Source organism: Vulpes lagopus, chromosome 1 (assembly GCF_018345385.1).
Source record: "Vulpes lagopus strain Blue_001 chromosome 1, ASM1834538v1, whole genome shotgun sequence".
Lineage (NCBI taxonomy): Eukaryota > Metazoa > Chordata > Mammalia > Carnivora > Canidae > Vulpes > Vulpes lagopus.
In genome coordinates this window covers 81,863,421-81,891,162 of record NC_054824.1, presented here as the reverse complement: position 1 = coordinate 81,891,162, position 27,742 = coordinate 81,863,421, and the positions used below count along the sequence as shown (strand labels likewise).

Here is a 27,742-nt window from a genome sequence, read left to right as displayed (position 1 = left end):
CCCCCTTACAATTATTTTTCAAAAAACCAGACACAATACAAACATTAGGAACACTGAACAATGGCAAAAGATGGATTTTTAAGAGACCTTGGTACTCTCCCCAGTGGGGGGAGCTGAGCCTGCATTCACATCCAGTATCAACAAGATGGAAAAAAGTGGTGCAAGGCAGGGTAGCAACACTCCACTTCCTCCTTCCCCTGATCGCAAGCAAGCCCAGCCAGAAGTCTCACCTTCCATCAAGGATGCAGAATAATGCAGCTCTCCATCTTTCTTCCTTCCTTCCCTTCTACGGGGTCAGTCGGGCAGCATGGAGGTGAGTTCCTACTCCCATCCCCTAGCAAGTGCCATGAGTAAGTGCCCTCCCTCTTCCCTTCTGGGTCTCAGCAAAGCCCAGCCAAGAGCTGAGTTTATACCCCCTATTTTAAGGCAAGAACATGGTATAGATTGGTGCCCAACTTTCATTCACCAAGAACGTGTAAGCAGAGCCAAGGGGGAGCTATCCTTCAATCCCACCCATCTGCTAAGAGAGTGTGTAAACACTTCACTTTTACCAAGAGGCTATTTGTAGTGTCCACCAAAAAACTAAATATATACACACATCTGGCTTTTGGGCTACACCTCAACAAAGGGAATACTTGCTAAAATAAATGAATATTAAAAAAAGGTTCCAGAGTCTCATAATTCCAAAATGTTTGGAGAAAATTAAAAAGTCACTCATCATCCTAAGAACTAGGAAAATCACAGAAGTGAGACAAGATAATCAATAGATGTCCGTATTAAAATCAATGGGATGTTGAAATTATCTGACAAGATTGTTAAATCAGCTATAATAAAAATATTATGAATAATAAGCCCTCAAAGCAATAAGCAATTATGAATTCTCTTAAAACTGAAAAACTAGAAAATCTCAGTAAAGAAATAGGAATAAAGCAATAGTACAGCTACAACGTGGATGAATCTAAGAAAACATTATGCTAAGTGAATAAGGCAGTTACAAAACACACACACATACACGCTCATATTGTATGATACCATTTACATGAAATCTCCAGAGCAGACAAATCTATAGACAGAAAGTAGATTAATGGTTGCCTGGAGTTGATGGTGGTGTAGAAAAAGGAATGACTGTTAGTGGGTACAGGTTTCTTTGGGACTGATGGAAATGTTCTAAAATTAGATTACAGTGATGTTTGTGCAACTCTATAAATATACTGAAAGCTGAGTTATATACACTTCACATGATTCACATGAGTGAATTTTATAGTATATAAATTGTATCTTGATATGATTTAATATAAAATTTAAATTAATGATTAAATTTTAAGAAGAATCAATCTGCCAAACTAAAAAGTATAGTAACTGAAAATCTTTCTGATCTAACTAAGCAGAGTGGAAACAGAGGACAGAAATCAGTGAACCTGAGGACAGATCAATCAGGATTTACCCTGAACAAGAAAGAGAAAATAGACTGAAGAAATGAAGAGAGCCTGTGGAACCTGCAGGACAATAATAAAAGATCCATCATCAGAGTCCCAAAAAGACATAAGAAAGACAGGGGAGCTGAAAGTGTTTTAAGAAGTAGTGGTGGAACACTTCCCAAACTTTTCAAGTGCTCAGAGAAAAGAACTGTCAACCATGAATACTACATCCAATGAGGAATAAAGGGGAAATAAAGACATTCTCAGACAAAAGAAAACTAAAGACTTTGCTCCTAGTAGACCTACTCTTATAAATTGGCTAAAGGGAGTTCTTCAAACAGAATGAAAATGATAAAAGAAGGAATCCTGGACCATCAGAAACAAAGAAGAAGCAGAAATATGGGTGCATACAATGGACTCATTTCATAAGTTTTAGAAATGCTTTTTGATGATTGAAAAAAATTAGACACCATATTGTGATCAAGAAAAAGATGTTTAAAAGTGGTGAAAGAAAAAAGATATATATGGAAGTAAGTTTTCACACTTGACTTAAAGTGGTAAAATGTTAATACAAGTAGACTGTGATATGCTCTGTATGCTTATTGTAATACTTAGAATAAACTCTAAAAAAAACTATATACAAAGTGATACACTCAAAAACACTATAAATAAATCAAGAAGGAATCCTAAATATTATTCAATCAACCCAAAAGAAGGTAAGAGAAACAGATCATTTGAAAAGGGGGAAAGGGATGCCTGGGTGGCTCAGTGGTTTAGCACCTGCCTTCAAGCCAGGGCGTGATCCTGGAGTCCCGGAATCAAGTCCCACATCCGGCTCCCTGCATGGAGCCTGCTTCTCCCTCTGCCTGTGTCTCTGCCTCTCCCTCTCTCTGTGTCCCATGAATAAATAAGTAAAATCTTAAAAATAAAATAAAATAAATAATAAAAAGGGGGAAAAACAGAAAACAAAAATAGATTTTAGCCCTAAACATACCAACAATTACCTTAAATGTAAATGATCTAAATATGCCAATTAAAAAACAGATATTTGCAGAGTGGGTACATAAACATGATCCAACAAGATGCCATTGACAAGAAACTCACTTCAAATATGACGACATTTTTGTACAGGATGGAAAAAGATATCCCATGCAAACAGTAACTTAGAAATGCAGGGTGGTAAATTAATGCCAGATAAAGTAAACTTCAGAGAAAAGAAAATTCCTAGAGACAAAGAGGGACATTACATAATGATAAGAGGATCAATCCACCAGGAAGGCATGATAATTCTAAATACACCTGTATGCAAAAAGAGCCTCAAAATACATAAAGCAAAAATTGATAAACTGAAAGAAGAAATAGACAAATCTACAATTTTGGTTAGGGATTTCAACACTTCAGTTTCAGAAACTGACTGCTAGGTAGAAAATCAGTAAGGATATAAAATGACCAACCCAATCATCTAACAGGATCTAATTGTATACAGAACATTCTATCCAACAACAGCAGAATAAATATTTTGTTTAAGAGCCCATGGAACATGTACCAACAGAGACTACATCTTAGGCCATAAAATAAACTTCAACAAATGTAAAAGAATTAAAATACAACAGATTTCTTCCTAACTTAATAATAGATTTTTTTCTAGCGTCAACCTAAAAAATCATTACCAGAAAAACGACCAGAAAATTTCCACACATTTCTGAATAATCCATGGGTAAAAAGGAATTTTCACAGGAAAGATAAAAATACATAGAATTCAATAAAAATGAAAATGCACTAGGTCAAAATATGTGGATACAGCTAAAGTACTGAAGGAGAAGTTACAGCCCTAATATAAAAAAGAGGAACAGTTTGAAATCATTGCTCCCACCTCAAAAAAATAGAAATATGAGAGAAAAATAAACCCAAAGCAAGCTGAAGGGATGAAATTAATAAAACTGAAAATAGAAAAATAGAAAAAAAAAAACCCAAAAAGCTGTTTCTTTAAAAAAAAAGTAAAATTGACAAACTTTAGGCAAGACTGGTAAAATGAAGACACAGATCACCAACACCAAGAATGAAACAGAACTATCAGTCTAGATCCACCTTCCATTAGAAAGACATAAAGGGAAAAATACAAATAACTTTATGTCCATAAATACTGACAAGGAGAACAGTTGGATCAATTCCTCAAGCCCAGAGACTATTAAAACTCAAGATGAGGGATGCCTGGGTGGCTCAGTGGTTGAACGTTTGTCTCTGGTTCAGGTCATGATCCTGGGGTACTGGGATTGAGTCCTTCATCGGGCTCCTACAGAGAGCCTGCTTCTCCCTCTGCCTATGTCTCTGCCTCTATGTGTGTGTGTCTCATGAATAAATAAAATCTTTAAAAAAAACCTACCTCAAGATGAAATAGAAAACCTGAATAATCCTCTAACCATCAGAGATATTGAATTGGTAAATTAAAAGCTGAAAAGGAAATCTCTAGCCACACATGACTTTACTAGAGAATTCTAGGCCGTTTTGCACAAAGATTCTCAAAAAATATTATTAAATCCAGCAGAGTCTTAAAAAATTATACACCACGACCAAATGCAATTTATTCCAGGTATGCAAGACTGACTCAGCATTTGAAAATTAGTCAGTGTAACCTAGCATTATCAATAGACTAAAGCAAAAAAACAAAACAGTATGACTGTACCAAATGATGCAGAAAAACATTTGACAAAACCCAACACTCATAAATAAATGATAGATCTTCTCAACAAACTAGTAATAGAATCAAACTTCCTTATTTGATAAAAAGCACCTACAAAAACTTATAGCTAACATCATATTTAATGGTAAAAGAATGAATGCTTTCCCCCTATAACTAGGAATAAGAAAAATACATCACACTAACCTTTGTATTTAACAGTTTTATGAAAAAGCAAAGGCACACATATTGAAGAGAAATTTAAAAAATTGTCTCTATTTGTAGATGATGTGATTCTGTATATGGAAAATCCCAAGGAATCTACAAAACACAAAATAACCACACTCTGAAGCAGTGATTTCAGCAAAGTTGAATGCAAAATCAACACAAAAAATTCAATCACGTTTCCATTTACTAAGAACAAATATATATAAACCAAAATTTTAAAAAATATTTTATTTATTTATTTATTTGAGAGAGAGTGAGAGGGAGCGAGCATGCACAGGAGGAGGAGCAGAAGGAGAAACAGAGTCCCTGCTGAGCAGAAAGCCTGATGCAATGGGGGCTTTATTCCAGGATGTGGGGATCATGACTTGAGCCCAAGGCAGACACACCTTACCAACTGAGCTAACCCAGGCACCCTATAGAAACCAAAAATTAAAACACAGTAACATTTATAACTACTTCAAAGAAAATTAAATGTTTAGGGATCAATCCAACAAAGCATGTATAGGATCTGTATCCTGAGAATTTCAAAATGCTCATGAAATAAACCAAAGAAGGTCTAAATAGAGAAATATACCATGTTCATAGATTTGAAGACTCAAATAGTAAAGATACAAGGTCTTCCCAAATTGATCATATGTTTAACACCATTCCTATTAAAACAGCCAAGTGTCTTGTAGACATAAACCATCTGATTCTAAAAATTATATGGAAAGGCACTTGGACCTGGAATAGTTAAAACAATTTCAAAATAGAATAATAAAATGGAGGAAACCAGTCCACCAGTTAAAGCTTATTAGATAGCTACAGTGGTCACCACAGTACTGGTGGAAGAACAGATACAAAGATCAGGGAATAGTTAAGGAACTCAGAAAGAGACCTACACGAATATGCCTAAATGAGTTTTTCACAGATGCAAAAACAATTCACTGGAAGGAGGATAACCTTTTCAACAAATGGTGATGGAGCAAATGAACTCTCAGGCATTTATCTCAGAGAAATAAAAACTTATGTTCACATAAAAGTTTGGAAAAAATGGTCACAATAGTTTTACTTGTAACAGCCGAAAATGGAAACAATTCAAATATCCTTCATATAGCCTTCAACAGGGAAATGGTTAAACATACTGGTATATCTGCACCATGGACTACTAATCAGAAATAAAAAGGAATGATACAGGCAACAAGTTGGATGGATCTCCAAAAAAAGACATTCTGAGAAAAAAAAAAAAAAAAGAAGCCAATCCTCATATGTTACATACTACCTGATTCCATTTATAGGCCATAATTATAGAGATGGATAACAAATTAACAATTAGGGACTTGGGGAGGAGGAAGGTGACTGTGACTATAAAAGGGTAGGACAAGGGATCCTGTATCTTGACTGTGGCAGTAGTCACATCAATCTACACTTGATAAAATAACATGCAACTAAATACATAAACTGCACTCAGGAGTGCATGTACAGCTGTTGAAATATGAGTAAGGTTGATAGAATGCATCTATGTCAATTTGTGATACTGTGATACTGCATGATTTACATGCAAGACATGTGGAAAAATTTCCGTTTGGAAAAATCAGATGAAGGGTTTATGGGAGTCTCCACTATTTCTGGTAACAGCATATAACTACATAATTATAAATATAAGATTGTATAAATATATAGATCTCAAATAAAAAGTTAAAACGGGGCGCCAGGGTGGCTCAGTTGGTTAAATGCCCAACTCTTACTTAAAAAAAGTTTAAACAAAAGAATGATCCAGTATATCCCAAGAGCTGCAATCATAACCATAACTTTCTGAACTGGAACTTGGCAACTCCAGTGTAGAAGTCATCAGTCATTCACCTACTCACCACCTGTATTAGGCACTGTCTAGATGAGGGATTCAGAGTGAAAAAGAACAGTCATGGACCTTGTCTTCCTGAACTTCAGACTGGGAAATAGGAAAATAGCTCAATATATGAAAAGGGTCATTATATCTTCGGTCATACACATGAGAACTGGACTCAAATTTCTAACAAGAGTAAGAGTACTATTCGCTCATTAAAATTATTATGAATACTACTTGACAGAATGGAAAATTCTTATAACATTAAATAGAACACTATAAACTCAGAAATTCATCAATGTATTACGATAATAAATGACAACTTGTTTTTATATGAATAAACTTTTATTGAATTTTAGATAATTAGAAAGAATAAAGAAATGCAAGATAAATGCTTTCTAAACAACATCTGATAGTGTCTTTTCTGTCACGGTATTTTCACTCTTCTTTATAAAAAGTATAGACATTCATTTATTTAAATTTTTACAAAGTCAAGAACCATCACATGGAAAAAATAAGTAATGCTAACATAAATTCAGCATTTCATCAATATCGAAATGGCTGCAATTGGTTAGGTTCTGAGCTTAGCCCTCCCAGAAAACAGTGTCCCCAGCAGCTGCTGGTTTCCATTTATTCAAATGGGTCTGAAAATCAGGAAGCCACTCCCTGTGATGGCTCTGCTCACAGGAAAAGAGGGCAAAAGGCATAGTGCGAAGAGGGAGTGAGAGACAACATTGGGAACAGAATGATGCTCTTATCGAACCACGAGGTTGGCCTCATAAATAATTCAGAGAACGATTCTGGGACGAAATCATTTCTGTGCTGCTTAAAGTGTGATTAAGGCGAGATAGTCCCCGATACAAGTATGCCCAGATCCACACAGCACAAAACAAGAGTGGGGAGTCGGTAAATTATCTGGTGAACTCCAAGGCCAGCCAAGCCAGGTCATTAATCACAGAAGGAAGTCTCTTTACAGTGGTGTAAAAATGCATCTGGGCAAAACTGCAACCCTGAGCTGTGACAAACATAGGGCAGACTCACCCAGGGGCACACCTGAAGGCATCCCTTTTGTCTTACTCTTATCTCTTTTGCAAAAATAGTTATTTTGGAAACAAAAACAGAACCACTGCCGCCCTCCCTGTAACAACCTACTAACCTCCACTTGTCAAACAAGGAGAAAGTTATCTACCTCAGTGCAAAAGGCATCGGGTGGTGCCCTCATTAAGAGCAACCTGGTGTGATAGGAAGGGAGCCCTGGACAGCCGGGCTCTGAGGCTGCCAAGAAGGCCCGAGTCCCTCCCACCTGCCTTCCGGCTCCTGTGCGGCCCACAGCACCCAGCTCTTTCCCTCCCACCATGGGCCTCCCACAGGGCTCGACCAACACCATCACTGAACATGCTGTTAATAACACTCTTGTCTTTCCCAGCCCTATGCCTCTCATGGATTTTCTTAAAAAAAAAAACAAAACAATAGTTTTCTTTTAAAAAAATATTTTTCCAGGAAATAATGAACAGTAATTGTCATGGACCTGGAACAGACCCTAGAAAAACACAGACAGGCAAGAATCTGTCAATATAGCAACATTCCAAATATGAAATTCATGGTTCAGGAAGACATAAATAAATAAATATGAATGGGCTTCTCAGAGAAGTTTCTTTTGTCTTCCCCCATTTCTTACTGAATTTTGTTTGTGTAAAAAAAGTTTGGACTCTATGATACAAGAGCCAGCCCTGTTGGGACCAATATTAACCATTCATGCCCATTAAGCCCTCTAGATAAAGAGGGAATGGTGACGATCCCAGGGTTGCTCATTAATTTTCCTAAAGACAACTATGTTTTTAAATAATTTCATTATTTAAACTTCACCTGGCACTTTAGTCTTTTGAAAAATTATTAAGTTAGGCATGAATTAAAGAATAAGCCCATGCGGACTGCAGTTTGGGTTTTAAGCGTTATTCTGCTCTTATATCTTTTTCCTTGGCTTGGCACATCTTTGAGATCCAGTTTGTTTTAATAGAATGCTGGGACATCTGTAGTGGGGAAACGAGTCTTCAGGATGAAGAATTCCAGTTCATTTCGCAAATCTCACTGGCCAGGTAACAGCATTGCCTTTTCCTTTGTGCTTTTCAGTAGTATCCTTATGTAAGGAAAGTGTTTATTTCCCAGCACTTGCTCACCCCACCCTCTCCCTGCATGGGGCATTCCACTGATTCTTTTCTGAATACTTTATCGGCTCAGGTGCTATACCAGGGACCCTGCCCGACTCTGGGCTGGCACCATGACAGGGACAGCACCAATTCGCTCGAGTGTCGCTTGACTGACGGTGTACGACTGTGTGTGTTGAGGCCGAGGCTTCCTGCTGACTGAGCCATTGCTCCTGGACATGACTTGCGGGGGTGACCCTCTGTTGGCTGTCACTACTAGAGTCTTATGGGGAGCTGGGGCCAGGTGGCTCCCATTAGCATAGATGGATGGAATATTGGCATTGCCTGAGTGGAGAGAGAAAGACTGGCGCAAGTCACTGAAGTGGTTGAATGACTCTGTGTTTCTGGGAACTTTTGGATTGTTGCTCCAGTATCGACTGTTGTAGGTATTGGAAGAGGTCAATGTGTTGTTCTCTGAGGAGGATATCTCGGTGTGAAATGCTTTGGCAGAAGAAGAACATTTAGGTGGAAGATCATCTTCTCTGAAAAGGAGGAAAATATAAAGTTGTCGTCAGGATTTACTTGAATGTCACCCTACCCTCCTGCCCAGGACTCTCTCTTCTTCTGCTAAGCCCAGTCTGTCTGTGAGATACAAACCCTCAGGATAGACCGTACTACCACGAAAGCAAACATATCAGTTCTGGTGGCCTCGGCTGACACTCATTCCCTTTGAGACAACGCTCAAGAAAAATGTTCCCTCAGCTTCTCAATAGCCAAGGGCAGAAAAGTCTGAGGTCGCATCTCTCAGACTATATTTTCCAAAATAACTGAAAAAATGCGTGTGTATATGTATGTGCATCTGTGTGTATATAACTTCTTTTTTCCCCCCTCTAAATAGGAAAATAGACCTTAAAGAAATCCACTGAGCTTGCTGCTGTAAAAAACCAAGCTGTGGGTGTGAGGAACTTCAAAAAAATGGTTAGAGTTGACCTGACTTTATTGCACTTTTTGGGGGTCTGAGAACTCACTGTGGTGTGCTGATGAGTGATTTTTCTCAGTGATCTTATGCTGGGATGAAATCTATCCTTGCATACAGACCAAACCCTTAAGAATTACAAGAGGCTAAGAGAAGTCACTAATTTAACCTAAGCTGTTAGCTAATTCATTCAACATTTATTGAGTATCGGGCATTCTACTAGATGTTTTATGTAAAAAAAAAAAAAAAAAAAAAAGGACACAGCTCCTATACCCCAGAGGCCTATGGCCAAACGAGAGTGACAATCAATCCAAGAACATCTCCAAGTCTGAAAGGCTGGACAAGGGACTAGAGTCAACTTCTGTGAGGAAGTGATGCCTGGACTGGTCTTGAATCAGATCAAGGAATTTACCGAAGAGATGGATAAAAAGGGAAGTAGTTTGGTCCAGGAAGAGGGTGGAGGCTACAAAATAGACTAGATCACCAGTGATCATGGATGTGGTCAGAGGACCAGGGAAGCAGGGAAGGGTCAGATCCTGAAGGGCTGTGTGACTCATGCTAAGTAGACTGCAGTCATTAAAGCATTCTCAACAAGGATATGATAGGGTACAGTATGAGACTGGGCTCGAACTCCCCGACCCTACAATATGCCAAGAGTCAATTTTCTTTAAAGATGATTTTCACATTATTTTCTGAAGAGGTTCTTATCTTTGACCTGTCTCTCACACCAAGCCATACTGTTTGGCCTCTCTGTGCACACAGGTACGGGTATGCTCTTGTGGTGTTCCTTCTAGCTTCTATTATAAATGCTGATGTCAAACACATTTCTTTACTAAACTAACTTTTCTACTGTGGCAGCCACCTTAACCTCACCTATCTTTGGGATATGGGAGGTGAAGGAAATTTTCATGTGTGTCCTCCTGGTTGGGCACATTTCAGATCCTCTTCCCCTTTCATGATCCAGTAAGTGATGCTGAGCAGTATCATGAGGAAAAGTGGTATAACACAGAAGAAAAGATGACTTGGTAACGGTCTTGGCCATCACAGCCACTGGATTAGCAAAGAAATCTTAGCTGCCAAAATTAATAGAAATACAGACAATGACCATGTAGAACAAATTGTCTGACACACAAACCTTATTTCATTAGGAATTTCTTCTTCCTCCTCCTCTTTATTTTTGCTTCTCCAGTAAAAGAATGCCCCTAAAATTAGTGCAATGCAAAAAATGATAATAACTGCACCAGTGCCAATGGCTCCAGCTATTAGTCCAATGTTCCTGGGCTGGGCTGCAAAATATATTTAAGGTAGATTTAAAGAACAAAAAAGAGAGAGAGAGAGAGAAAGAGAAATAGCATACACTCATACAACTTCATAAATATGTAAGTTCACCACAGAATCTTCTTAAAATGCACAAAATTGCCTAAAGTGTTGCATTCATATAAAATTAAATCTCAGTTAACCTGTGTCCTCAGTGGCTAGGACTAATATACCGTAGGCTCACAGACACTTGCTGAATGAACGAACATTACAGGACTCACCACTTCAGTAGAGCCACACTTAGAGCAGAACAGGCCAAAGATGCCCACCTGTGTGATCCGCCCAAAAGAACCCTGGCAATAACTATCGCCTCAGCCCAACCAGATCACTACTTTTTGTAAGTGGAATTCAAATAACCCAGAATTCTCAAATAAAGAGAAAATGTCTGCACTGTTTATTTATGGCCACATAACAATTAAGCAGATATAAAGGGATTAGGAGAAAACACAAGAAGGTCTTGCTGTGGCCACGAGACCATTGTAAGTTTCTATAATGTCTACAGCACTATGCAATCACTTGAAGACAAGTGACCAATTTGATTCTAATCATCTGCAGGAGAAAGATACTGTGTCATAAAGAAGATGTCACAGTGTGGAGGCTGAAAAGCATGCTAACACATTTATAAAACATTTCAATAATTAATAAAACCAAGAGAATTTCTACTTAATCTTCAAATGACCTAAAAACAATCCAGAGAAATTCTTCATTCCCTGGTGTAACAAAGATCTTTGGTGTTCCAGACCCAGAGTCAACATCAGAATTGTATATACTTACGTGAAATCACCTGGAGATCCAAAAGACAGGTGCTGGTTCCGATGGCATTAGAAGCCACACACTGATACAAGCCTGAAGACAGAGCACTGATGTTCCGGATGGTGACCGTCCCCTGGATCTGGTCTGTCACAAAAATCATAATCAAGTGAGCAGTTGGGGGTGGGGGAGGCATTAAGAGAACCAAAGAAATCAACAGCAGACAAAATTTAAAAATAAACACTGGAGAGCCATCCATAGCCTTTGCCAAAGAGATTTCTTTGGTTCGTGAAAAGACTAAAATCACGTCACGTTAAAGACATGGAGACGTGGAGGCCTGTCCTAATTGAATGCAATCTCACAACTTAATCTGCTGATTAGTCTGAGGTCCTAAATGTGAGTGGCCTTCCCCGAGGAAACAGTGGCTAATGTTTGTCCTGGAGAATTTACGACCAGTAACACCAAATTTCAATTCTGAGGAAACGCAATAAACGTAAAGATGAAGCTAAAATTCGTTAGACTTGATGGAGAAAATATCCACTCCGTGCTCCAGGGGTCGTTACTTCCAACTACCCTTATAACTGGAAGTCTGGATCCTTCACAAAGCAAGATGCCCAGATGAGCCAGAGGTTTAGTGGAAGAAATTCCAGGACAGGAGATGGGAGAGGAAGCTGGGGAGGGTGGGGGTGCCTGAGACTGCAGTGCAGGTCTGGACCCTGTGAAGGGTGGGGGTGGTGGTGAAGGAGGGTCAGGCAGGGAGCATCTCAGATTGCTGCCAGTGTTACGGAAGTCTCCATCAGGCCCATGGGGAGGCTCTGAGCTGAAGTCACCTGGTAAAGCAGTCACAGCTTGCAGGAATAGGCCTGCGTAGCCGACCGCTGTGCTGGTCACCGGCTGGGAGCAGCCCCCGTGAAAGCAAACTGGGTGCAAAGCAGTGGCAGCCGCTGGAGGAAGCAGCTGGGGCTGCCGGTCCGCCGTGTTGTAGAGGAGCAGCGCATTTTCAAGGCCACCGCACTGCTATTACCCAGAAATGTTTCAGTAGTTCATTTTTTATTTTTATTTATTATTTTTTAATTTTTTTATTTATTTATGTATGATAGTCACAGAGAGAGAGAGAGAGGAAGAGACACAGGCAGAGGGAGAAGCAGGCTCCATGCACCGGGAGCCCGATGTGGGATTCGATCCCGGGTCTCCAGGATCGTGCCCTGGGCCAAAGGCAGGCGCTAAACCGCTGCACCACCCAGGGATCCCAGTTCATTTTTTATTAATTCATCAACATTAGCACGGATTATTTATTGCTTGTAAACAAAATGTAAATCACAGGAACAATAAACTAAGATTAATAGCTAGTACCATGTGCCAAGCATTGGTTAAGCTTTTATAGTATTATCTTAATCTTCACAATGACGCCATGAGGTATTATTATTAATCCCACTGAACAGGTAAGGAGACTGGGGCTTTAAGTGAGTAATAAGATCACACAGCTAGTTACACAAAACTGGAATTAGATAGGGGGCTGTCTTAGATCTAAGCTCTAGGCTTCCCTGTCTCCCTTCTCAACCACTCAAAATAGCTGCGAATTTAGGAGAAAGCAGAAAGCATCCTGATGGCACATCTCTGGCACAAAGTCCATGTATTCCTAGGGCAACACCCGGAGCTACCCCTACCCTGGGCTATTTTTCCAAGAAACTAACATTATCTTGTTTCTGCTGCAATCTTCGTTTCTATCTGGAGCAAAGGCGGAGGCAGAGGAGGCGGGTCAGCAAAAGCAGACCTAACCACAGCACTGCATGCATTTATTGGTTAAGTCATTTAAGAAGTAAATATTTATTGAGTACCTTTCTGGAATTAACTTAAGTAAACAAGCCAAGGAAAGGACATTTTTTTTCCTTGCTATTGTTTTTGTTTTTTAATGGGAAATTTAAAGGGTCAAATCCATATTAGATGGGCATCTTGCTTATTCAGAACATGACGCTTGAAGAATTTGGACGTCTGAATTGTATTGGACACACCAAGCCAATATATTTGGTGGTTACTTTGTTTACACCTGTGTTATTATTTCCTTTTCCTTAACAAACAAAAAAACCCAAAAAACTCTGAGGGCTACCGATGTATGAGAGCCTTTCACTGAATTCACTCTGTAGTTGGGCCAGCCTGGGAGGAAAGTGTTTTCTCCTCCTGTGTTTTCTACTTGATTTGCCAGGCCTTCATTAAACACCGCTCCTATGTGCTCTTCAGCACCGTGTATTATCTAGTGCTGGCATTTAACACCATTTGTTGACATTTTTTGCCTGTCTCATTAAAAGATGGGGCTGGTGGGAGTGGCAGGGCGCCTGGGTGGCTCAGGTGATTGATTCTTTTTTTTTTTTTTTAAAGATTTTATTTATTCATGAGACACACACAGAGAAAGAGACAGAGGCAGAGACACAGGCAGAGGGAGAAGCTGTTTTCCTAAGCCCTGAAATTCTAGGAATTTGATCAGCTCACACCAAACCAGTAATTTTGTTGACATTTTCATAGAGATAACTTGGGAGACTTTTAACAGCTGAACTAAGCACCATTCTGGCATGTAGAAAGAGGTAAACTTTAAAGATTCTTGCTTTAAAGGGCTATTTTTAAAAGATGAAGTCACCGTTCTGCATCTCTCTAGACACAGAGACCACGGGCAGACTGACAGAACGAAGTATTCCTAACTCTGGTTGACGTGCCACCAGGTGAACTTAGCTAGGGCTAACTCACAATGGAATCAGGGAAGGAGGCACATTGTTGAGAGAGGATTGGCCACAAGCAGGACAGGGCTGTCCTCAGGCTCAAGGCAAAGAGCAGACGGGAGCCCCTCCTTAGCAAGCACAGGGCTCTTTCTCAAGTGAAAAAGGACTAATTCTTCAGCTCAGTCTGTCACTTCACTTGGCCTGCTCTGGTGCAGAAGTAATTTGTTGAACTGAAGTTAGAAAGCAAATGTTCTTACGATCTTCTTTAAGGATAGGTAAAGTCCAACCATGTGCAAGCACAGTTTGGAAAGCACGCGTGCCATCCCAGCCCACCGCGTCAGCCCCCAGCCACACTGGATCCCACACCAACCACGCAGCTGGATTAGGATGCCCTTCAGAATCACAGGGAAATAAATGTAAGTGTCCATGTCCACGTCCATCCATTCTCCTTAGGCCCAGAACCGTATTTCTGACTGCCTGAGGGATGCTACACTAAGAGCTGGTGTTCTAGGCTTAGACCACCTGGGCTGGGTCTGCCCTACCAACTACCAGCGAATTTCCTCATGGGTAACACAGAGCTACCAGCATATCATGGGTTGCTGTGGGGACAAAATGAGGTAATTCATGCCACAGGCATAGTACAGTGCCTGGTAAAGCGTCCATGGAGGAATTCCATCCTGGCATCACTTGGGGAATTTATATATTTTTCTGAGTCATACGAAAAATCAGTCAAGAAACTGGGAAAATGTCAGATGTCTCCAAATCCCCAACAGATATTAATACTCAGGATCTGAGGTTGAGAGATAAGAATTCCTAAATCATGAATTATTCTATACTTTTATATGATTTAAGTACTTTGGAATAATAAGTGGCCATAATAATAAACAGTCAGTCATTTCTTATATAAAAGATTCAGAAGTGGGCAGCCTGGGTGGCTCAGCGGTTTAGCGCCGCCTTTAGCCCAGGGCGTGATCCTGGAGGACAGGGATCGAGTCCCGCGTAGGGCTCCCTGCATGGAGCCTGCTTGTGTTTCTGCCTCTCTCTCTCTCTCTTTCTCTGTCTCTCATGAATAAAGAAATAAATTTTTTTTTTTTTTTTTTTTTTTTTTTTTTAAAGAGCAGCCTGATGCCTAAGCGGTTTAGCACCACCTTCAGCCCAGGGCATGATCCTGGAGACCCAGGATCAAGTCCCATGTCAGGCTCCCTGCATGGAGCCTGCTTCTCCCTCTGCCTGTGTCTCTGCCTTTCTCTCTCTCTCTGCCTCTCTCTCTCTCTGTGTCTCTCATGAATAAAATAAAATCTTAAAAAAAAAGCTTCAGAAGTATCCTGAATCAGAAAAAAAAAAAATAATGAATACAGTTTATTGTTATTTGAACCAATTCTGACAAAATTATATATTATCTCAACCTGATATATTTGATAATAAATAGCAAAAAAAGGGGAACAATATCACAAAATAAAGCCAAATTAAAATTGATTTTAAAATTCAAAAATAATATTATAAATACTTAATATTAAACTGTCATTCTAAAAAAATTTTAAAACACTGTGTAGTATCAAGTTTTCTATCCAATAATCTTGATTTTTTTTCTCATCACCAATTTTAGAGACATGGAAAATTTTATTTCATTTTTGTATTTATATTCAATGAATTGAGATGTAGATGAAAAATAGACAGGGAAAGATTCTGTCCCCATTAAGAGAGTATCCAAAGTATACATTAGGCGCACATTAGAATATGTGCTATTAGCCTTTTTTAAAAAAATATTTGTAAATGTATATTTATTTATTTTTTAAAGATATTTATTTATTTATTTATTTATTTATTTATTTATTTATTCGAGAGAGAGAGAGAGAGAGGCAGAGACGCAGGCAGAGGGAGAAACAGGCTCCATGCAGGGAGCCTGACATGGGACTCAACATGGGACTTGAACCCAGGTCTTCAGGATCACACCCTGGGCTAAAAGCAGTGCTAAACTGCTGAGCCACTCGGGCTGCCCTCCTATTAGCTTTTTAAATTTAATAATGAAAATATTTTGTCTGTTTGCTTTTGCTCTGCTTTGGCTTTGCCACCGAAACAGATACAGCTTTTGCCAATTCAGATTTTAAATTCATTTCTGATTTCATGTCAGTGTATTTCCAAACCAACATTCCTCATCTCTTTCTCTTTGCATTTCTGCTACTGAAGAATTTGCAAAGAACTGAAGTCTACAGCAAATATTCAAACACTGGAAAATAATGTTGGACATTGGTGGGCAATATCTGAATAATGTAATATTTGGAACCCGCAGTATTAACATTACATGGAATCACACATCATAATTACCAAGCTAAGGACTTTTTTTGCTTTTAAAACTTGTTATTTCCCAGAATACCACTCACACAGCATGTATAAAATATACTATGTATATAAACTTACTAATATTTACTTGCAAGAGTGACTCGCCATTAGCGGTAGACTGGGACACAAACACACACTTACAACATGGCAACAGCTGCAAGCAAGATGGGTTAGATCGTGACTGCTTCTCTCCTACTCACTTCTGTCCATGTTCCCAGAAATGCTGACTCTGAGTGTTCTTGCTTTTAATTTGACATCAGTAGATTCTTTGGAATCAACATGTCTCTATGTTGACAGTTAAGCTTTAATTCTCAAAGGAGAATGGTATTTAGTGCTCAAGAAATGCTACCTGTTATCATTATTTCAGCCCCCAGAGGACCACTCACTCACTCCTTCAGCAAATCTCTAAGTATTCCTTCTCTGAGTTAATACAGTTGTTATTGATTCAATGGGCCTACGACAGAAATCTGAGCTGACTCTGACTCTTCTCTGAGCCCCAAGTGTTGTTGATTTTTGTCTTCAGTGTCTCCTGAATCCCACCCCCCATCCTCGTCCCTTCTCCATTCCTGTCACAAGGGCCTCATTTCTGGCCCTCTTCATTCCTTGATGGAGCTATTACCAAAGTCTCCCATCTCTGGCCAGGCTATCATTCTCACACCCTGACTGCTGCAGCTGCTTCTAAAATGCAGATCTGGATAACTTTTCTTCCTTTATAAATGCCTGGGAACACCCACAGTCTCAAAGACAACCTCCAGACTGAATGCTATACAATGCCTTTCACAATGTGGACCTGAACCCTCCAACCTCTTCTCTAGCCGAACCTTCACGAATCTTTGTCAGCTTCATAGCTTTTCCACACTTAAAAGCATCAAACTTTCCATGTGCAAGACTTTGCATGCATGGCTCCCTCTACTAATAATAACCCCTTTTCCCTAGTAAAATTTCTACTCATCCTTTAAGATCCTTTTCTGTTCAGGAAACTCTTTCCCTATATAGTTCTTCCTAGATTCTTTGGGAAATAAAGGTTAAGAGTAAACATTTTTATAGCATCCAACACTCAGTAGTACTACAATTACCTCTCTATCTCTGTCTCCCTCACTGGACAGTGAGCTCTAGAATAAAGATATGTCTCTATCTTCCTATCTCTCTACTTTCCCAAACACACTACACTGAAGTAGTTGCACAAAATAAGGGTTGTGTCTTTGTGTGTACAGACGCACACAGACACACATGTATTTATAGAATGGACAACTGTATAAACAAATCAATATGGTTGTGACGATTGCTGGTATTTACTTTTTAAAGAGGAAGACTGAACATTGCACAGGACTTGCTTCTTTATGTGAGAGGACAAAAACAAAAAGGAAAAATTTGCCTTCACTGAGAATAATATCTTGATAAGGAGGAAATAAGCAGCTATTTATTCAGCAACTGAAGTGGGTGAAAACTTTTTTTTTTTTACTACCCATGAAAGAATTATGGAAACACTCACTGGGAAGGGACTCAGCAGTGGCAATTCAAGGAGAATCAGATTCCTGAGGCTCCAGACGTGGCAAAAGAATAGAAGTGCTTTCTATGTAGCCCCTGGGCAAACTTGGTCATCTCTCTGGGCCTCAGGCTTCGCCCTGGGACATGACAATGGTGGACTACAGTGATGTTTGAGACACTCTCCTGCTCCATCTATGACCTCCATAGTAAGTTCTGCAGAGTTCTCAACAAGCAGCAAACAGGAGGGTTAATCATCTCTCTTCACTGTATTAAATTATGAAAGGATGAGGACAACAGAGGATTTCTTGGGAACAAAGAAGGAAAAAAGGCATGATTTAAAAAAAAGAAACCAACACTGCAATAAACAGTAAATAGCATGGAAAGGTAAAAGAAGCTTGGTAGAAAAAACATTAATATTAGAAATTAACTAAACTACATGTATTATCACAATTAATATAAATGGGTCTAATCAAAGAACAAAGTCTCAGATTGTAGACTGAACACCAAATTAAATCCAAACATAAGCTGCTTACAAGCAAAACATCTAAAACATAAAATATGAAAACCTGAAAATAAGTAAACCATAAAATAGAAACATACTAGCAAGAATTAACCCAAGAAACCTATTATAGGAATTTTAATAACAATTAAAATAACGCAAAAATGCATACTAAACATAGAAAAATCTGGGAGATATAATACCCCATAAGCACCTAATGACACAGGCTGATTAGAGTGGGTTAAAAAAAAATCAGTATAAATGCAGGGACAAACTGACAAATCCACAATCCAATCCAAATTGTGACAAATCACAATCCTACTGTGTGATTTTTTTTTTTTAAGATTTTATTTATTTAGGGCAGCCCTGGTGGCTCAGCGGCTTAGTGCTGCCTTCAGCCTGGGGTGTGGTCCTGGACCCCCAGGATCAAGTCCCACGTTGGGCTCCCTGCATGGAGCCTGCTTCTCCCTCTTCCTGTGTCTCTGCCTCTCTGTGTCTCTCATGAATAAATAAATAAAATCTTTTTTTTTTTTTTTAAAGGGACTTGATCCTGAGCCAAAGGCAGATGTTTAACCACTGAAGAACCCAGGGGTCCCCTTACTGTGTAATTTTTGAACACATCTCTCTCATAAAATAACTGAAAAAGATAAAATATTGGTAAAGATACGGAATATCTGAATAATAGAATTAGCAAGTTTCTCATTCTATATACAGCCATACCTTATTTTAGTATACTTCACAAGGACTACATTTTTTTTAGGTACTGATAGTTTGTGGCAACCTTGGATTAAAAGTCTATTGGTACCATTTTCCAAGAGCATCTGCTCACTTTGCGTCTCTGTGTCACCTTGTGGTAATCTCACAATATTTCAAACTTTTTCATTATTATAATATTGGTTATGGTGATCTTTGATGTTACTATTTTAATTGTTTGAAGGTGCCATGAAATGCACCGATATAAGACAGCAAACTTAATGGACAAATGTTGTGTGTGTGTTGACTGCTCCAGTGACTGGCCATTCCCATCTCTCTCCCTCACTCCAGGTCTCCCTCTTACCTGAGACACACTAATTAATAACCCTACAATGACATTCATTCATTCATTCATTTGAAGACACACTCTACTCAATTAAATGCTAGAAATGATTAAGCTTAGTGAGGAAGGCCATGTTGAAAGACCAGATAGGTCAAAAGTTAGGCCTCTTCCACCAAACAGTTGGCCAAGTTGTGAAGACAAAGAGAAACTCTTGAGGGAAATTATAAGTGCTACTCCAGTGAACACATGAGTGACAAGAAAGCGAAACAGCCTTATTGCTGATAATGAGAAAGTTTCAGTGGTCTGGACAGATCAAACCAGCAACAACATTCCCTTAAGCCAAAGCTTAATCCAGAGCAGGGCTTTAGCTCTCTTCAATTCTAGGAAGGCTGAGAGAGGTGAGGAAGCTGCAGAAGAAAAGTTGGAAGCTAGTAGAGGTTGGTTCATGAGGTTTAAGGGAAGAAGCCACCTCTGTAACATAAAACTGCAAGGGGAAGCAGCAGGCGCTGATGGAGAGGCTGCACCAAGTTATCCAGAAGATCTAGCTCAGATAAACGTAGCTACACTAAACAACAGGTTTTCAAGGTAGTCAAAATAGCCTTCTACTGGAAGTAGATGCCGTCTAGCACTTTCATAACTGGAGTGAAGAAGTCAATGCCTGGCTTCAAAGCTTCAAAAGGACAGACCGACTCTTTGGTTAGGGGCTAATGCAACTAGTGTCTTTAAGCTGAAGCCAATGTTCATTTACCATTTTAAAAATCCTAGGACCCTTTGGAATTATGATAAAATCTACCATGCCTGTGCTCTATAAAGGGAACAACAAAGTCTAGATGACAGCACATCTGTTTACAACATGGTTTACTGAATATTTTAAGCCCACTGTTGAGACCTATTGCTCAGAAAAAAAAAGATTCCTTTCAAAAGATCACTCCCTATGGACAGTGGTCATCCAAGAGCTCTGATAGACAACATGATTGACGTTGTTTCTATGCCTGTTAACACAACATCCATTCTGCCAGGGGGATTAAGGGTAACTCTGATTTCCAAGTCTTATTATTTAAGAAACACATTTCATAAGGCTACTACTGCTATAGCTAGTGACTCCTCTAATGGATCTGAATCCGGAAGGGAATCATCATTCCAGATGCCACTAAAAACATTCATGATTCATAGGAAAAGAGGACAAAACAGCAACTTAACCGGAGTTTAGAAGAAGCTGAGTCCAACCTTCACGGATGACTTTGAGGGGTTCAAGACTCCAGTGGAGCAAGTAAGTGCAGATGTGGGGGAAACAGCAAGAGAACTAGAATTGGAGACTGAATGTGTGACTGAAGTGCTGCAATCTCATGATAGAACTTCTAGTGGATGAGTAGCTGCTTCTTATGGATCAGCAAAAAAAAAAAAAAGTGGTTTCTTGAGATAACATCTACTCCTAGTGAGGATGCTGTGAAGGTTGCCGAAACATGACAAAGGATTCAGAATAGGACATAAACTTACATGATAAAACAGTGTCAGGGTTTGAGAGGACAGACTCCAATTTTGAAGGAAGTTCTACGGTGGGTAAAATACTATCAAAGAGCATCGCATGCTACACAGAAATCATTCATGAAAGGAAGGATGGATCCATGTGGCTCCCTGCATTATTGTCTTACTGCAAGAAATTGCTACAGCCACACCAACCCTCATCAACCACCACCCAGTCAGCAGCCATCAAGATGGAGCCAAGACCTTCCACCGGCAAAACGACTCTAACTCACTGAAAGCTCAGATGATGGTTAGCATGCTTTAGAAATAAAGCACTTTTAAATTAAGGTACATATCACCTGATAATAAATTGCAATTTACTGATTTGTTATAGTCAATCTCCACCCACTAGAAAATAAATTCTCTGGAGGGAAGCATTTCTACTCTGTTCTCACTGTGTCTCCAACACCTAGAACAGTGTCTGGAACCTAGCAGATACCTAAGATATATCTGTTGAATGGATAAATGAATAATAGAAATGTATATCAGTATACAAAAGTAAAATTCGAAAGCTCGTTTACAAGATTGATCCAAAAAATAAAGATGAAAAAGCATAAATAACAGGATTAATTATGAAAAGGGGAATATAATAGAGTTTTAACATATATGAGAATAATAATACTAATGATAATACAAACATTAGTATTTATTAAGTGCTTACTATTCATGCCAGATGCTATTCTAAAAGTTTTACTCATGTTTTCACTTAATTTTATTCCACCTCTGTGAGGCAATTACTGCTATTGTGTCCATTTTACATGTAAGAAAACTAAGGCACAAGGTCACATAACCAGTCATCCCTGGAGCCAGGATTTTACATCGTGTCCTCTGACTCCAGAACCTGCACGTTTAAATACATTCTCCTGATATCATATAGAAAATGCTATGAACCACTTGATGTCAATATGTATAAACTCAGACAAAATGATGTTTTCTAGAAAAATAGAGAAGATACAGAAATCTAAGTAAACTTATATATTATAAAAACCATCAGTAGTCAAAAATCTACCAACAAAACATAGCAGCAAGGCAAAGCTTTTATAGGCAAATTTATAAAATTATCAAATAATCTCCATCTTATTCATACTATTTCAGAGTATAGAAAAAAGAGGGAAAATTGCCTAACTCATTTTATGAAACCCTTATAAAATCTGATACCAAAATTGAACCAGGCAGGGCAAAGACAGGAAAAAAAAAAAATCATAGGCCATTCTCACTTATGATCACAAAAGGAAAAACTCTATTAAAATGTTAGCATACCAAATGGAGAAATCTATTAAAAAATAATCACAACTGATAGATTTTATTCCAGAAATGCAAGGATATTTAACATTAGAAAATATATTAATGTAATTCATTCATTGGCAGTTTGGGCCAGATAATTCTTTTTTATTTTATTTTTTTAAGACTTTATCTATTTTGAGAGTGAGCAAGTGAAGTGGGAGGAGGAGCAGAGGGCGAGGGACAAAGCGGGACAAGTAGACTCTTCACTGAGCATAGAACCTGAAGTGAGGCTTGATCTCACAACCCATGAGATCATGACCTGGGCTGAAATCAAGAATTAGACGCTCAACCAACTGAGCCACCCAGGTGCCCCATGGGCCAGATAATTCTTTATTGTGGTGGCATCCCTAGCCTCTACCCACTAGCTGCTGGTAGCACCCTCCTATATCAGCTGTGATAACAAAAATGTCTCCAAATATTGCCAAATGAAATTGTCCCAGTTAAGAACCACTGAGGGAGGGGCTGGCGAACTGTGACACAGGCCCAGACACTAAACGAAACCTGGACCAGTTGTACAGACCTTAGAAGCACGGGCCAAACTAAATACTTCATATTTCCTAAGAACAAAGACATTCTTTACATAATCACAGTATAAGTTTCAAAGTGAAGAAATTTAACATCAACACAATAGTATCATCTGATCCACATACAGTTTATACTCGGATTCCACCAACTGTACCAGGAATGTCCTTTATGGCTTTTTCTTTCCCTGTATAGAATCTAATCCAGGATTCTGCACTGTATTTTAACTCCTTAGTCTCTTTCAATTTGGAACAGTTTTGTCTTCACCTCTGTTTGATGTTTCCTCATGACTGGATTCAGATTTTGTGTTTTTGACAAGAATACCACAGAAATGATGCTGTGTCCTCCTCAAGGCATGTATCTATTGGTAGACATAGGATATCTTTTTTTTTTAAGATTTTATTTATTGATTCATGAGAGAGAGAGAGAGAGAGAGAGAGAGAGGCAGAGACACAGGCAGAGGGAGAAGCAGGCTCCCTGCAGGGAGCCCAACGTGGGACTCGATCCTGGGTCTCCAGGATCACACCCTGGGCTGAAGGCAGGTGCTAACCCGCTGAGCCACCCAGGGATCCCTACACAGGATATCAGTTTGTAACAGTGTTGGTAATGTTCGCTTTGATCACTCAGTTAAGGCAGTATTGACAGGTCTCCCCATTTTAACGTTCTTTCTTTCTTTGTAATTAATAAGAAATATGTGGGGGCACACTTTGGAACTATGTAAATATCTATCTTGTTCCTCATCAAACTTCGCCCACTATTTAGACACCAATGGTGATTTTCAAACTCCATTATTCCTTCTACAAACATTAGTTGGCACTCCACCATAAGAAAATGCTTTTCCTTCTCTCCATTTATTTATGCATATAAGCAAGGATTCGGGGACTTTCATTTTATTCAATAGATGGTAGCTTTATTTTACTTTTCACACTGTCCCAGATTTGGCCAGAAGGAGCTCTTTCAAGCTAGCCCCAACACACAAAGACAATTCTAATCCCCAAAGATTACGCCCCTGTCACTAATGTGACTTCTGAAGTACCCTTCCCTGGTGTCAAACATTCTTTTCTCAGAGAATGCATCTTGAGTTTAAACAACAGCAAACATATTAGTAAAGTGTTTTCAGAATCTATGAAAACACTTGGGATTATATGCTATTTTGAGATCTATTTTATTAATATCAGTACCAAGACGTAAATTTAAATAAAAACTCTGACTCACTTAACATGCATTGTTATGATAAATGAAGTTATTCAAAGTAATTCTGATAAAGAATCCAGAGTTTGAATGACAAACGGCAAACATTTTCATCTTGAGCACTTAAGTTCAACTTTCATACCTAAAGTACCAAAAAATATTTACGTTGCAAAGAAGATATCAAAAACCTCGACTGATATATCTACTCAGAGATAAAGAAGGTGCAGTAGGCTCTTTCTACAGGTATTTCTCAACTTACATACAAAGAAGCACTTTTAAGCATACATTGTGTAATTTCAAACTCAGCCCAATATTTCACAGAAACATTTTTAATATAAATCATAGAATTTTAGTGCTGATGCAGAGAACCTTGGAAATGATTACTTAATCCCCTGTTTAAAAAAAAAAAAAAAAAAAGCAACACAGGCCCAGAGAGGTAAACTGTTACTGAAATACTTACTGGAAAATCTGGAATTGATTGATTGATTGATTTAGGAATTTAAATATGGTTTTCAGGATTTCAACACAAGAGCTGGATTAAACATGTCATTTACATGTAGTGAGATTAACAAAATTAGTCCACAAAAAAAAGCTATATACCTCACAGTGTGGCTGAAACTTTTAGCAATTTCACAATCAATAGGGAACCATTGTAATCATTATGAGAGTAAACCAGAAGTTATTATGCCCCTGTCACTGAGAAGTTTTTTTTAAATAATGAATTTGGGGCTGAGTAAATTAAAAAATGATGGGAAGGCCCATTAATATTACTTTTGGGGTTCTCACAGGAAATTTACAGGTTCTTAAAGGGCTGGTGGGCCTGGTTCTTTAGCATGCCTAACATACAGAAAGTTATCGACGATAGTCATGTCTCTTCCATCTTTACCTGTCTGGGGTGATCAACTCCTGGTTCTCCCATGATCGGAGGCATTCTCCTATTCTTTTTCCCATCTTCACCTCTAATTAGACTTGAAGCAGAAAACTGGATGACTGACCCTCTCACGATCATGCTTATGGTTCTCATACTAAAATAGGCAGTTGTGCCTCAAGAAGGAAGTGAATTCTCAATTATAAACTTCAAGGATTATCTTACAGTTAACTTTACAAAGAAGCTACCATTTAGCTATTTTAAATCTTCCCTGTAATGGAATGGAATTTCCATATATAGTTACCACTGGGTGGGATTCATAAAGGCAGCACAGGAGAAAGAAAATGTTTAATTCTTTTAAAAATTGAAAACGCAAAATGATCCAGATATATTTTCAGCTGTTACAAATACAGTGTGTTATTTTTCAAAATCTATCAAAGTTAATTACTTCATGAGGCTCAGAATTTGAATTCTGCACGGTAACTGATTAAATGGGTAAAGCAACACTGTACATACCCTGAGTGGCTGTTGGAGGTAGTTTGAGGGTATTGTCTAACTTCTCCCAAAGGTAAGTTGGCCGAGGGATGCCTTCCTCTGAGCTACAAAGCAGGATGACATCGCTGCCGATATCCTGGGATCCTTGGATTTGGCAGTGTGGGGCAGAAGGGGGAACTACAATAGGAAGAGTAAGGAATAAAGGATGCATTTACTGTAAGCCAACTGATGATGAAGGAGACATCAACATTCAGTTCACTGGAGCCTCAGATAACAGTTTCTAGACCACATACCAGAAGACCGCCTCACGGGTGGGGCCACTGGCTCGTCCGGTACTACTCACAGGTACTACTCACTCACAGGTGTGGACACCCACCACTTCAGCTGCCAGGAGGCAAACACGTAAAAGGGGCTGCACCCTTTCTTGATATTTTCAAGGACTCTTATGGTCTTGGTTTAGCTCTCCTTCCTCTAAAGAATGCTTAAGGTCCTTCATGCCCACAGACTGCCTTTCGAGACATTAGTGAGAACACCCATCTACACAGCATTATTCACAGTAGCTAAAGGACGGAAGCAGCTCAAGTGTCCATGGATGGATGAATGGATAAACAAAACGTGGTATACACATACTATGAGATATTATGCAGCCTTGAAAAGGAAGGGAATTCTGACCCATGCTACAGCATGGATGAACCCTGAGAACATTAGGCCAAGTGAAATAAGGCAGTCATAAAAAGACAAAGAATGATTCCACTTATATGAGGCACCTAAGAGTTTTCAAATCCATTGAAACAGAAAATAGAAAAGTGGTTACCGATGGTGAGCAGAAGGAAATGTTGCTTCATGAGCACAGGGTTTTAGTTTTGCAAGATGAAGAGAGTTCTGGAGGTTGGCTGCACAACAATGTGAATGTACTTAACACTACAGAACTGTACACTTAAAAACTGGCTAAGATGGTAAGTTTCATGTTTTGTGTACTTTACCACAATTTAACTTTTTTTTTTTTTAATTACTGGAAGAAGCTACTTTTAGAAAAGATATTTCAAGGAAGAATAACCACTGACCCTGCCAGCTTACTCTCTAGATAAGACCATCTTCCCAAGGTTCTTTGTTACTTTGCAAACAAAAACCAAACAGACCTATTTTAAACTAAATTCTGCTTTACAGGGGAGTCAGAGTAAGGTTCAAGTAGGTCTACTACTTGGGTTGTAATACAGTGGAGATTTTAAGGCAGATAAGGACACAAAGGACACGAAATAAACAATTACCAAAAAAAGAACACTAAAGGAAGAAGGCCGTGCTTTGTAGTAAGAACGCAAGCAAATAAAAATATAAACTAAGTCCACAGCTTGGAGTCTCATGCTGGGGGATGCAGGCAGTAAAGTTTAAATCCAACTAATGATGTAATGCGCTAATGACTTTTCAATAAATGTGTTCAACTTTTCCAAAATGAATGTGTGAATGCCTAAAAGATAGGTGCAATAGACCGAGGAACCAGGAAAGAAAGCGGGTATGGGAAGAACAACAACAAAAGGGTATAAGGGTATATAAGGTAAGAAAAGTAAAAAAAATCTCAGAGAATCCTAACTGCTGTGATGGGGTAAAACAATCTCATCAGTTACTGCCTTCAACACTGCCACCATGACTCTGTGAAAAAAACTCAAAGTCTATGAAGGTAGCATTATCTATATGATAAATTAAGGCTTTTTTTCTTTCTTTAAAAATTGAAAAAATAAACTTAGATAATGTGGGAAGTCATTTACCTAACTTAGAGGTATAAACATCAGAAAAAGACTGAAAAAAAAAAAAGAAAAACACTGAAATTCCATGAGTACTCTGTATTCAGTACTCAAGTATTTTTAAATCTCTATAGTTTTAAAAATATGATTCTATTTTATATATTTTAATATAACTAATAATATACCATTATATTATTTATTATTAATAATTACATATTAATAAAATAACAAATAATGCAATATAACTATAATTTTAATATAACTAAAAATTCTACAATTTTAAACATATTACAGTATTTCTAGAATCGAAATCTCCAACCTGGCCCTTAGTTTTCTTATTTTGTTTGAAGACTGGGAAAATACGGCACCAAGGCCATAGCATATTGTCATGCAAAGAGGGAAAACAGCAAAAAGCCCCAGGACTGGTATCCTCAAGTAACTCAAAAATGGAAGGGAAAAGGAAGGGCAAGAATTTGCCAAGGAACAAGGGAGTAGATTTTGCGATGTGAAGAGGATGGAGGACAATCTAGAGCAGCAGCCTCCTCTCAGCACTTCTAGGTCTCCTCAAATGAGCTGAATTTAGCCCCTTCTACCACAAGTCTGCGTTTAGGAGGCCAGTGTTTCATTTCCGAGACAGCAGAAGTGAGAAATAAAACATGTTTAGAATGGACTTAATTTAGTATGAGACAGTCTAACTGCACTGTATAATG

General features: G+C 38.7%; 1 protein-coding gene across 4 annotated transcripts in view; it reads right to left on the bottom strand.

The window, feature by feature from the left end:
- Nucleotides 1–6,474: 6,474 nt before the first annotated feature.
- Nucleotides 6,475–27,742, bottom strand: part of IGSF11 (immunoglobulin superfamily member 11) — a 123,411-nt gene continuing 102,143 nt past the window's right edge. Inside the window, exons 4-7 of one of the 4 annotated variants that reach the window (XM_041760707.1) lie at nt 25,315–25,470; nt 11,360–11,482; nt 10,404–10,470; nt 6,475–8,834 (exon numbers count right to left, since the gene is read on the bottom strand). In XM_041760707.1, the coding sequence (XP_041616641.1) occupies nt 8,390–8,834; nt 10,404–10,470; nt 11,360–11,482; nt 25,315–25,470 (791 nt within the window). In that variant the 3' untranslated portion in view covers nt 6,475–8,389. Of the gene's footprint in view, nt 8,835–10,403; nt 10,555–11,359; nt 11,483–25,314; nt 25,471–27,742 lie in introns of all 4 variants that reach the window. The other 3 variants (XM_041760700.1, XM_041760716.1, XM_041760725.1) reach the window with 3 other exon arrangements.